The sequence below is a fragment of the Capra hircus genome, chromosome 13 (genome assembly GCF_001704415.2).
Source record: "Capra hircus breed San Clemente chromosome 13, ASM170441v1, whole genome shotgun sequence".
NCBI lineage: Eukaryota > Metazoa > Chordata > Mammalia > Artiodactyla > Bovidae > Capra > Capra hircus.
Genome location: NC_030820.1, coordinates 61,389,329 through 61,401,525, shown reverse-complemented (window position 1 = coordinate 61,401,525; position 12,197 = coordinate 61,389,329). Strand labels below are relative to the sequence as shown.

General features: G+C 52.0%; 1 protein-coding gene across 1 annotated transcript; it reads left to right on the top strand.

Moving 5' to 3' along the window:
• Window positions 9,941-10,225, top strand: LOC102184536 (uncharacterized protein C20orf203). Its single transcript, XM_005709659.1, is given in 4 exon segments — window positions 9,941-9,994; window positions 9,996-10,079; window positions 10,081-10,120; window positions 10,152-10,225. Coding segments are annotated over 4 exon segments (252 nt in total).

The following is a 12,197-nucleotide window of genomic DNA, read 5'->3' as shown; positions in this document are numbered from 1 at the left end:
TTCTCTGCTGTGTCCCGGCCCCAGGAACCTGTGGCTATCCTCCGAATGGCTGGCCCTTGGCGCTCCAGTTGTCCAGACCAGATGACTCCAGACCCCTTGGAATACCTCAGGCCTCCCCAGGGCCCTGATGTAGTCCCTAGCAAGGCACTTATCAGGCTTCCCTGCCTTTTCCAGATCCCTGCTCAGCAGCCCAGAACCAGGCCTCGGTATGACCCACAGAGACCCCTGAGGTCTGCTGCCTCCCCCAGCCCTTCCCAAGAAATCGCCTATTGTAGCTGGGGCTCAGGACTCACGCAAGCAGGGCTTTTTTTGGGATTCAAAGCCGGACATTCTAGAATGTATGCTTCAGGAGGGCAGGAGCCATGTGCCCTCAGAGTCCAGCACTGGGCCTGGCCTGCAGTACACCCTCAGTAACTACTAGTGGATCGAGGCCAGCAGGGGCCTCTGACTGCTTCACTTCCCCTTTCCATCCTGCCCTGCCAGGCCATGAGCTCTGGGAGGGCAGAGATCAGCCAGGTTTACCTGAGTCCTCAGTGCCCAGCAAAGACACTGGCACGTGAAGAGGGTCCACGGATATGCAGAGGAACCCAGACCGGATGGATGGATAAGTTATGTCCCAAGAGAGTCAGAGCCCACGATGCTGGCCCTGCCTTCTCCCCACCTCTTCCATATGGGTCCCTTCCTCTGTCCCTCCTTGGGTGAAACTGAAGCTTGCTGGCTGTGTGACTTTGGACAAGTCTCTCAACCTCTCTGAACCTCCATTGCCTTTTCTGTAAAATGGGACTGATATTGAAAGCATGGGGAGGCTCCGGTGGCTGGCGGCCATCACTCAGGGAGAAGCGGCTCCTCTCCTGGGTGGCGGTCTGGCCTCTCTAGTGATGTGAGTCCCATGACACCAGCTGGCTTGCTGCTGACCGATGAAGTGTACAAGATGCTCCCGGGCAGGGGTCGTGGAGGGTTCTGGATCCCATGAGACCTGGCAGCTGTCCCTGGCACTTCACCCTTGGGTGTCCTCTCTCCTGCTGGGAGCGTACGTGTTGGGGGGGCTCTTCCAGGAGGGGGCCCGCTCCTTTGGAGACCAGCGGGAAGCAGGCTGGCCACACCCCTCTGCAGGATTTGGCACCCGTCACCCCCGGGACAGGCCAGGGACAGCAGCTGCGTGATGGAGGCTCCAGGTCCTCTCGGCCCCCTCACTCAACTCTCTGGGCTTCCAGGCTTTAAAATGGGGGGAAATGCAGCCAGACTGAAGATTTATAAGCCTGTTGAAAGCAGCAAATGAGAGGGTGTCATGAAAGTGGCCACTGTCGCACATGCTCCAGAGATTATAATACAATCGCTAGCTCGACTAGGAGCTGGTCCGCAGAGGCGGGCACATGCCCACCCCCTCAAGGCTGCAAGAGGCTGCCACCCTTCTCTCACAGGTGCTGTAGGGCGTGGGCAGCTGACTTCCTCCCTCAGCTTCTGCGTCCTCATCTGCAAAGTGAGGGCAGCTGCCCTCTAGGGATCCTGTGAGGAGTCGCTGAAGCTGTATACACAAGGGGCCTGGCTAAGTCCAGACTCAAGGATAGTGACTGCTCCGGGGGCCTCCCCGGCCACGCGCTCGAAGGATCTTCCCCGACCGGGGATTGAACCCAGGCCACCACAGCAAAAACCCAGAATCCTAACCATTAGGCCACAAGGGAAGTCCTCCCCAGCCTTCACTTTGGCCACCTGTAATATGAAGATGACGATCCCACCCACCCTTTAGGTCATCTGTTGATGGTGGTGGAGCTAAGTCGTTTCTGACTCTTGCAACCCCATGGACTGTAGCCTCCCAGGCTCCTCTGTCCATGGGATTTCCAAGCAAGAATACTGGAGTGGGTTGCCATTTCTTTCTCCAGGGGATCTTCCCAACCTAGGGATCGAACCCATGTCTCCTGCATTGTAGGCTGATTCTTTATCATCTGAGCCACGAGGGAAGCCCCAGGTCACTTGGAGTTCTTGGTAAAATGAACCACAAGACCCCCTTCCCCCAGCTCCAACCAGCATGAGTGCCTAGCATGCAGAAAGTGCTCATTTATCTTTTTTCATGGGAATTTTGCTGGTGGTAGCAAAGCCAGGCAGGGTGAGAACCTGCCGCATACCTCCCCCGCCTCCGCCCTCTGCCTGCAGCTCTCCTCCTTGGCCCACGATAGGAGACTTGGACAGATGGGAACGGTGTGACCTCCATCCAGCTCGCCAGGCCAAACTGCGTTCCCAGCATCTTTGGAGCAGGAGGCCAGCATGATGGCCCGGCAGCAGCTGCCACCTGCAACCCGAAGGTGGCTGAGTGTCCAGACTGGGCCCTGGGGTCGTGGCTAGGCCTGGTCTTCTCCTGCCCAGCCCCTGGGCCATCTCCCAGCAATCTCCCTTTCCACTCACACAGTGCCAGAGCTCCAGGGAAATATCCAAGACACAGAAAAACCTTTATTCTTTTTTTTTTTTCCCCTGGCTGTATAAGTAATTCTGTTCATTTCAGGAAAAAAAAATAGAAAAAATATTAAAAAAGAGCACCCCAAATTCAAACTTCCGACTGTTTTTCTGCATATCCACATATAGTTTTAGAGGAATGGAATCCTATGATACTCAATTTTAAAAAATTGGAATGAGTATATTTTTAATTAAAAATAATTTGAACTGATACCCTTTTAGAAAGCATCTAATTATTTATTTAATTCTGGCTGTGCTGGGTCTTCACTGCTCCTTGGGCTTTTCTCTAGTTCCAGCGAGCGGGCGCTACGGTCTAGCTGCGATGCACACGCTTCTCATTATGGGGGCTTCTCTTGTTGCAGAGCATGGGCTGGAGGGCACACGGGCTTCCGTAGTTTTGACATACAAGCTCAGTAATCGTGGCGCACTGGCTTTGTTGCTCTGTGGCATGTGGGATCTTTCCGGACCAGGGATCAAACCTGTGTCTCCTGCATTGGCAGGCCGATTCTTTACCACTGAGACAGCAGAGAAGCCCTACTTTACTTTTTAAATCTTCTTTCAAAACTATTGATTCATTTGACCACATCAGATTTTAGTTACGGCATGCGGGATCTTTCCCTGTGGCTCTCCGACTTCTCTAGTTGTGGTGCTTGGGCTTGGTCGCCCTGCAGCCTGTGGGATCTGAGCTCTCCAGTCAGGGATCAAACCCTCGTCCCCTACACTGGAAGGCAGATTCCTAACCACTGGACCACCAGAAAAGTCCCTTTTAAATCTTTTTATTGTAAAATATGACACATGTAGAAAGACTACATAAAATGCTTGCTCAGCTCGACATAGTAGAAGGCAAACACCCTTGGAACCTCTGCCCGGGTGAAGAACTCTGCCCTGCCCCGAGAAGTCCTCAGTGTGCCCCATCTCAGTCATGCTCCCTGCCTCCCCCCCCAGCAAAAAGCTTCTGTTATCCAGATTTTTAAGATGATCACTTTCTTGCTTGTTATCACTCAAGTGTGCTTCCCTAGATGCTGTGCTGTGCTTAAGTCCCTCTTTGTGACCCCATGGACTGTAGCCCACCAGGCTCCTCTGTCTACTGAATTCTCCAGGCGAGAATATTAGAGTGGGTAGCGATTCCCTTCTCCAAGGGATCTTCCCGACCCAGGAATCGAACCGGGGTCTCCTGCAGTGCAGGTGGATTCTTTACCAGCTGAGCTACCAGGGAAACCCTAGATGCTATAATTTTACTTAAAAAAAAAAATCTTGCATTTTAAATCCCTTTATTGTTTCTTATTCTCTGAAGCATCTGTTTATTCCTGGCAGCTCGAAGTCTCTGCGGCTGGGCCTGTGCGCTCTAGTTGTGGCAAGCAGGGGCTGCTCCCCAGTGGGCCGCGTGGGCTTCTCACCGCAGTGACTTCTCTCGTTGCAGAGCGCAGGCTCCAGGGCAGGTGGGCTTCAGTAGTTGTGGTACACGGGCTTAGTTGTTCTGAAGCATGTGGGATCTTCCTGGACCAGGGATCGAGCCCCCGTCCCCCACATTGGTAGGCGGATTCTTTATCACTGAGCTACCAGGAAGCCCCACGTCCCCTTAATCTACAGGTTTATTTTTGTAACTTGTTTTTTTAAAAATTAAAAAGTCTTGCAGTGTATCCTGGGCCTTGTCCTTGTGATTCTCATTTTTAATGAATCCATTGTTCCATCCCAGGGATGAACATAACCGACTCATTTCCCTGCTGATGGACACTTAGGTTATTCTCACAATTTTTCCGTTACATGTAGTACTGTGATGGAAAGTTTTTTGCATGTTTTTGTGAATGAGTCCCTAGGAGTTTCTAGAAGTCTTACCGTGGGTCCAAAGCACAGGCTCTTTTTTCAGATATGAGGCTCACGCCATACGTGTGTGTGCGCGCTCTGTCGTGTCGGACTCTGTGCGACCCCATGGACTGTAATCCACCAGGCTCCTCCATTCCTGGGATTCTCCAGGCCAGAACACTGGAGTGGGTTGCCATTTCCTTCTCCAACATACCATATAATTCACCCACTTAAAGCATACGATATAGTGTTTTCTAGCACATGCTGAGCTGTGAGACCATCACCACCGTCTTTAGAACATTTTCATCATCCCACGATGGACCCCCCTCCCATTTCCCCCAGTCCTCTCCACTGGTCTTAGGCAGCCATTCCCATAAAACACAATCTTCTTGGGACTTCTCTGGCAGTCTAGTGTTTGAGACTCCATGCTTATAATGCAGGGGGGCATAGATTTGATTGGGAAGCTAGAATCCCACATGCCATGTGGCTCCCCTAAGAAGACAATCTTCTTTGTACCTCTATGGATTTGCCTGTTCTGGACATTTCTTATAAATGAAATCATGCGATGTGTGACCTTTATAACTGACTTTCAGTTAGCTTAATGTTTTCAAGGTTTATCCATGTCGTACATGCATCAGACTTAATTCCTTTTTATTGGTGAACAGTATTCCATTGCATGGTCATGCCACAGTTCATTTTATTCATTCATCAGTCTATGGACATTTGGGTTGTTTCTGCTTTTAGCTTTTATGGATGTAAACATTCATGTAAGTTTTTGTGTGAATGTGTGTTTTCATTCCTCTTAGATGTATATCTCCTGGGTGTGGAATTGTTGGCTCATATGTTAATTCTTTGCGTCAGTACTTTGGCCACCTGATGCAAAGAACTGACTATTGGAAAAGACCCTGATGCTGGGAAAGATCGAAGGCGGGAGGAGAAAGGGACAACAGAGGGTGAGATGGTTGGATGGCATCACTGACTGGATGGACATGAGTTTTAGCAAGCTCCAGGAGTCGGTGATGGACAAGGAGGTCTGGCGTGCTGCAGCTCATGGGGTTGAAAAGAGCTGGACACAACTGAGCTACTGAATGGAACTGGTGCTAATTTTGTTTAACCTTTTGAAGAACTGCTAGATGATTTTCCAAAGTGGCTGCATCCTTTTAAATTCCTTCCAGTAGTATGTGAGGGTTCTGATTTCTCCACATCCTTGCCAACACTTGTTATTATCTGTTTTTTTTAATAGGCAACCAAGTGGTCATGAAGTAGTGTCTTGTGGGTTTAATTTGCATTTCCCTGGTGGCTAATGATATTTAGCACCTTTCATGAACTTAAGGGCCATTTAAAATCTTCTTTGGATCAATGTCCAGTCATCATTTGTCCATTTTTAAATTAGCTTATTTGTCTTTTATTATTGAGCTGTAAGAGTTCTTTATATAGTCTGGTTGTGATTCCTTATCAAATACATGATTTGCAAATATTTTCTCCCATTCTATGGGTTGTCTTTTACTTTCTTAATGATATCCTTTGCAGCACAAAAGTTTTTTTATTTTGATGACGTCCAGTTTTTCTATTGTTTTTCCCTTTGTTGCTGTGCATTTGATGTCATATTTAGGGAACTCTTGCCTAACACTAGGTGATGAAGATTTATGGCTATGTTTTCTTCAAAGAGTTTTACAGTTTTAAGTTTTCCATTTGGGTCTAGATTCATCTTGAGTAAATTTTTGTGTAGGGTGTGAGGAAGGAGGCTTCCCTGGTGGCTCAGTGGTAAAGAATCCGCCTACCAATGCAAGAGACACAAAAGATACAGGTTCAATCCCTAGATCGGGAAGATCCCCTGGAGAAGGAAATGGCAATTCACCCCGGTATTATTGCCCAGGAAATCCCATGGGTAGAGGAGCTTGGGCGGCTACGTCCCTGGGGTTGCCCAAGAGTCTGACATGACTTAGCAACCAAACAGCAACAAACAACCAGCTGCCCAGCACCATTTGTTGGAAAGACTGTGCTTTCCCCCGTTGAATTGTCTTTGTGCTTCTGTTGAAAATCAATTAACTGAAAATGTGAGGCTTTATTTTTAAATTCTCAGTTCTATTCCATTCATCTTGCATGTCTACCCTAATGCCAGTACCACTCTGTTTTGATTACTGTAGCTTTGTAGAAAGTTTTGAGATCAGAAGTGTAAGTCCTCCAACATTGTTCTTTCTTCAATATTGTTTTAGCTATTTGGGGGGTCACAAATTTTCATATGAGTTTTAAGATCAGCTTGTCAATTTCTGCAAAGGTGCAAATTGAAATTTTGATGGGGATTTGGGGAGTCTTGCCATCTTAATGATATTAGATCTTCAGATCCATGAACATGGGATGTTTTTCCATTTATTTAGGTCTTCTTTAACTTCTTTTAATAATATTCTATAGTTTTTATAGTATGAGTTTCATACTGCCTTTGTTTAGCCCTTTACATTTTATTCTCTTTGATGCTAGTGTAAATGGAATTATTTTCTTAATTACATTTTTGAAGTGTTCATTGCAAATGTATAGAGATGCAATTGATTTTTGTATATTCCACTTCTATCCTTCAACCTTGCTGAAACTGTTTATTAATTCTAATCTTTTTGGGTGGATTCCTTAGGATTTTCTATATACATTAGTTACCTGAAAATAGAGATCGTCTTATTTCTTCCTTTGCGATCTTAATGCCTTTCTTTTCTTTCCTGAGTGCCCTGGCTGGAACTTCCAGGACAGAAATGGTCCTGGACAGAAATGGTGAGAGTGGATATTCTTGTCTTGTTCTTGATCTCAGGGGGAAAGCACCCAGTCTTTCACGATTAAATGCAGTACTCGCTGTAGGAAGGGTCATTTTAAGACTTCCTGGGAAGTTGGCTGGATATAGTCTTACCACTAGTGTGTATGAGAAGGATCTCAGTCCCCTTGCCCCTTGACAACATGGTAGCCCCAGGTTTTATAGGTGAGGACCTCAAGCCCAGGGAGGGGAAGTGTTGCATGCCCCATGACACAGCTGCTCAGCCGCCTTCCTTCCAGCTGTCCACAGTCACTGGAGAGTCAAGCCTGCTGGACACTTAGCCTTCCTTCCCTGAGTAGTGATGCCTTGAGACCCACCAAGGGCAGCCACCAGTACAGAGGGAAGACTGGGTTCTGTTCTTGGCTTGACCACTAAATTTCTATATGATCTTGGGCAAGTCGCTCCATCCTCCCTTCCCTGGGTCTCGGTGTTTCCATCTGTGCAGTGGAAGAGGTGAGCCACTCAAGTCCTCTTGTTTCTGACTGCTGCAGCTGCTGCTAAGTCGCTTCAGTCGTGTCTGACTCTATGCGACCCCATAGACGGCAGCCCACCAGGCTCCCCCGTCCCTGGGATTCTCTAGGCAAGAACACTCGAGTGGGTTGCCATTTCCTTCTCCAATGCATGGAAGTAAAAAGTGAAAGTGAAGTCACTCAATCATGTCCGACTCCTAGCGACCCCGTGGACTGCAGCCTACCAGGCTCCTCCGTCCATGGTATTTTCCAGGCAGGAGTACTGGAGTAGGGTGCCATTGCCTTCTCCCCTGTTTCTGACTACACACTCCTAAACCCACTGCTACTTCTGCCACTCCCCAGGAAGACCACCAGAGGGCGCCCCAGACCAGCATTTGGCCCAGCTCCGGTGCAGGTGGCCCCAGGGAGGCTGAGGTGGGACCTGTTTTCCTGGAGCCACTAGTGGTTATGCATCCCTCTAGCTTAGCACGGATCTCTGAGGAGGGAGGATGGCGACATTACCTCCAAAGCCAGCAACCTTGCCCTCATCTCTGTCTGCTTTGGGAGGGCCCCGTAAGGCCACGTCCCAATGTCAACGCCAACAGCCTTGAGTTTCTCAACCTCAAAAGGTTTCCACTGTCTCTAGGCCTCTTATGGGTAATGCACCCTTCCCACACCACATTACCCAGCAGTAGGGAGCCCCTGTTCTGGGGAGTGCCTGGCCAACTGGAAGGGACACCTCACAGACCGTTTTGCATATGGATGGATTCACAATGGGGGCCCTGGACAGTGTAATCTCAGAAACCACAATATCTGGCCCCCTGGATACCTCATATGGCAGACCCCAGAACTGCAGAAATCGGGACCATGGACCTTAGGGACCACCTGGCACTTCCCAGAGCAGAATGTCTGACCCTGTTTGTGAAGGATTCTCCTGAGAACACCAGAGGGGCTCCATCAGGCCCCTTCCAGACTCTCCTAATGCTGACTGGACCCTCAAACAGAAGCAGAACCTTTGCTTTGCCACCAAGCTCCAGAGCAGCCTCTCTCAGCCCATGGCACGGAGGGACGCCACAGCCCCTCGCCTGGATGCCGGCAGCGCGCCTCGGTTCCATTCCTTCTGTGTGTGCGTGTTTGTTTATTGCTGGGTCTTTGCTGCCATGCGTGGGTTTCCTTTAGTTGTGGTCAGTGGGGGCGCTGCTCTCCGCTGCAGTGCATGGGCTTCTCATTGCAGTGGGCTCCCTTGCAGCAGAACACGGGCTGTAAGGCGTGTGGGCTTCAGTAGTTGCGGCTTTGGGGCTCTAGGGCACAGACTCAGCAGCTGTGGCACCTGGGTTTAGTTCCCCGTGGTATGTGGGATCTTCCTGGACCAGGGATTGAACCCGTGTCCCCTGCTTTGGCAGGCAGATTCTTTACCTCTGGACCGCCAGGGAAGCCCATTACTTGTGTTTTTCTCTCCCCTTGCAGGCCTGCCCCCTCGAAGAGCAAGAGTGGCTCTCCCCTTCCCCTTAGCTCCCTCCGTGGTGGCTGGTTCATGACTCCGGGTCCCCCCCAAAGGTGGGGGCTGCCTCCGCTCCTCAGCCACAGGGCTCTGGGCCACTTGCTGAGCCTCCCTGAGCGTTCAGTTTTCGTCTTTGCTGCTCTGCTTCCCTCAGAAGGTTGTCGGCGTCAGGGACGATGTGAGAGCCCCGGTGTGAAGAGCGACATGCTTTCCCCGTGTCGAGTGTAATGGTCCTCAGAGCACGGGGCTGCCCGCGGAGGTCACGTGGAGGCGAGGCGGGCGTCAGGCCACACCCGCCCGCCTGCCCCAGTTTCCCGATAACAATGGCCGGCACTTCCTGGGTCTGTTCCACGGACCGGACACCGTGCAGAGCGTCTCACCCAGACTCTCTCTCTCTTTCTCTCTCTCTCTCTCTCCTCTGGGAGCCTTTGTGTAGGCAGCATGACCTCCCCCAGCTGAGGACCGGGCCACCGAGGCACATGGCTGTTAAGCTATGTTGCCTGAGGTCACACACTTGACCGATGGTGGGGCTGGAACCTGGACCCTGGCGTCTGGCCTCCAGAGCCCAGGCTCTTAGGTACTGAGCCTCCTGGTTAAGCCAACGCAGGGCAGAGAGAGGCAGCCCTGAGGTCCTCGTATCCACTCTCTAGGAACCTTCAGGGGTCAGAGAGCATTTGCTCTGATCGGCCTTTTTCGGCACTGAAGCACTGCAGCCCAAAGAAGAGCTTCCCTCGGTCTCTCATGCCCACCAGGCATCTGAGGCAAAGCAGGGGCCTGGCAACACCTGCCGGAAACCTGGGTGATGCCTAAGCCTGTGAGTCTCAGCGTCTACGACTTAAAACTGTCCTGGGGCCTCGTTTCCAGCTGCTGTCAGGGTTGGATTCCTCTGCCCAGCTCTGGGGTCTTGGAGGGAGGGGGTGATAGGAGACTCAAGGGCTCAAAATGATGCCCACCCACCAGGCTCCTCCTCCCCAACGCCCAGGCCCTTATCAGGAAAGCAATTTGGGTTGGTGGGGAAGGGAAGTCCAAGGCCCCGGGCAAGGTGGGGAGGAGAGATAGGGAAGTGGGGAGGGGGTCACGGGGCTCCTGCTGGGAGGCCCAGAGCCAGCACCATCCTTGCTGGCCCGGCCCCACGACACGGTTCCACCCTTGCCAGGCAAGACGCCTGCACCTTTAATTAGCAAGCGGCAGCCTCTCCCCGATTCATCACAGTCACTGTTTAATTAGCCGCATGCAAGGCACCCCTGCCCCCGGCCCTGGGCTGACGGCCTGCCTGTCTCACAGAGGCCGCTGCCACCTCACGGTGCCCCTGTCAACCCCCCCACCCCGTCCTTATTCAGCCCCCAGAATGGGGGATGGGGTGGGCACGCCTGGCTGAAGCCTCAAGGGGATTCTGGGCATTGACACTTGTGTTGAAGGCATCCAGCAAACATTATTAGGGCCTCAGGTCTGTGCCGGGCTGGGCAGAACCCAGGCTGGACTGGGGCGACTGTCCTGGCTCTGTGTGACAGCTAGGGACAGCTTTTCCCTTTGTGTTGCTCCCACCCCACATCCGGAAAGGGACAGTCACCGTTTTCCTGTTCTCACTGCCCCAGAGCCCAGCAGGCTCCCCAGAGAAGGCTGACCCTCCAGGATGGAGGGGGTGTCCATCCTCCCACCTACCTCTCCTAGCCGCAGATCCCAGAGGCCCAGGGCAGAGGGGCATGCTGGAGGGTCTCGCCCTACTCCACATCTGCAGGGCCCTGGGCGTCAGGGGCACAGGAGTGAGCCCACACTGTGTGGCTGAAGCAGGCACTCTGTTGCCTGGGAGCGGGGCGGGGCTGGTGGCCCTGGCAGCGACACCCCACACCCTTCCTGAGCAGCCAGGGCAGCTGCCGCCAGGGGCACCAGCTGGAGCGAGAAGACTCAGGTTCCAGCCCAGCCCTGCGCTCTGGTCCATCTGCAGCTTCAGGCAAATCAGCCATACTGGGGCCTCTGCATCCTGGGTGCCAAGAGAAGGGTGCCAACCTCCAGCTCTGATGCGGATGGACTGAGGGCAGGGAGGATCCGCGTTTATTCTGGTTCCGGGAGAAGGTGCCCGAGCCCGCCCGCCCTGGGCTGACCGTCTGTGCAGCCTCAGCCTCCACCGAGCTGTGGGGGCCTCAGTTTCCCCACAAGTAGCTGCTACCTCGTGCATTGCCGTGGGATGAAGGGATTTACAATGTTCAGTGCACTTGGAACAAGAGTGAGTCCTCAGGCATCGTGGCTGTGTTTCTTTCTTCTTCTTCTTCTTTTTTTTTTTTTTTTACCATTATTTCCCCTCCTTTTATCAATCAGTATTAGTTGCCGGGTGAGGAGATGGCAAGCCACCCCATTATTCTTGCCTGGGGATCCTATGGACGGAGGAGCCTAGTGGGCTACAGTCCATGGGTCGCAGAGTCAGGACTGAGCGCCTGAGCACCGTGGTGAGGGTGTTGGTGGAGAGCGAGCGAGGCAGTCTCCCTGCTTTCAGTTTTCCTTCCAGTGGGGGAGGCAGCTGAAGGCAAGCAGTCAATAAAGGGAAAGTAGAATTTCATCTCAATTAAATCTGCAGTTTAGTTGATGGCAATACACTGGTGTTAATTTCTTCGTTTTGACAGAGGTACCACCACGAGGTAATGAGCTGACATTAGGAAAACTGGGTGAAGGATACTCAGGAACCCTGTGTCTTCACAACTTTTATGTGAATTTAAAACTTGTCCCTAAAAAGAACTTATTCAAAAATGCAGTCTGGGGGCTTCCCTGGCGCCTCGGTGGCCAAGGATCCGCCTGCCAGTGCAGGAGACACGGGTTCGATGCCTGACCTGGGAAGATCCCACATGGCTTGGTGCAGCTAAGCCTGTATGCCACAGCTATTGAGCCTGTGTTCCAGAGCCCAGGAACTGCAGCTGCTAGGCCTGTGAGCTTCAGCCACTGAAGCCCACACCCCCAAGAGCCCGAGCTCCACCAAGAGAGAAGCCGCTGCAACGAGCAGCCTGTGCACTGCGACGAGAGAGCCGCCTCCTCTTGCAGCAGCCAGAGGAAAGCCCAGGCAGCCACGAAGACCCAGCACGACCAAAATAGAAAAAAACACTTTGGGGCAATGGCGAGTACCATGAAGAAAATGAACAGGGCCAAGAGGTAGAGGGGCGGGGGGCCATTTCAGACATGGTGCTTCTCTCAGAGGAGGCCAGCAGGTGGG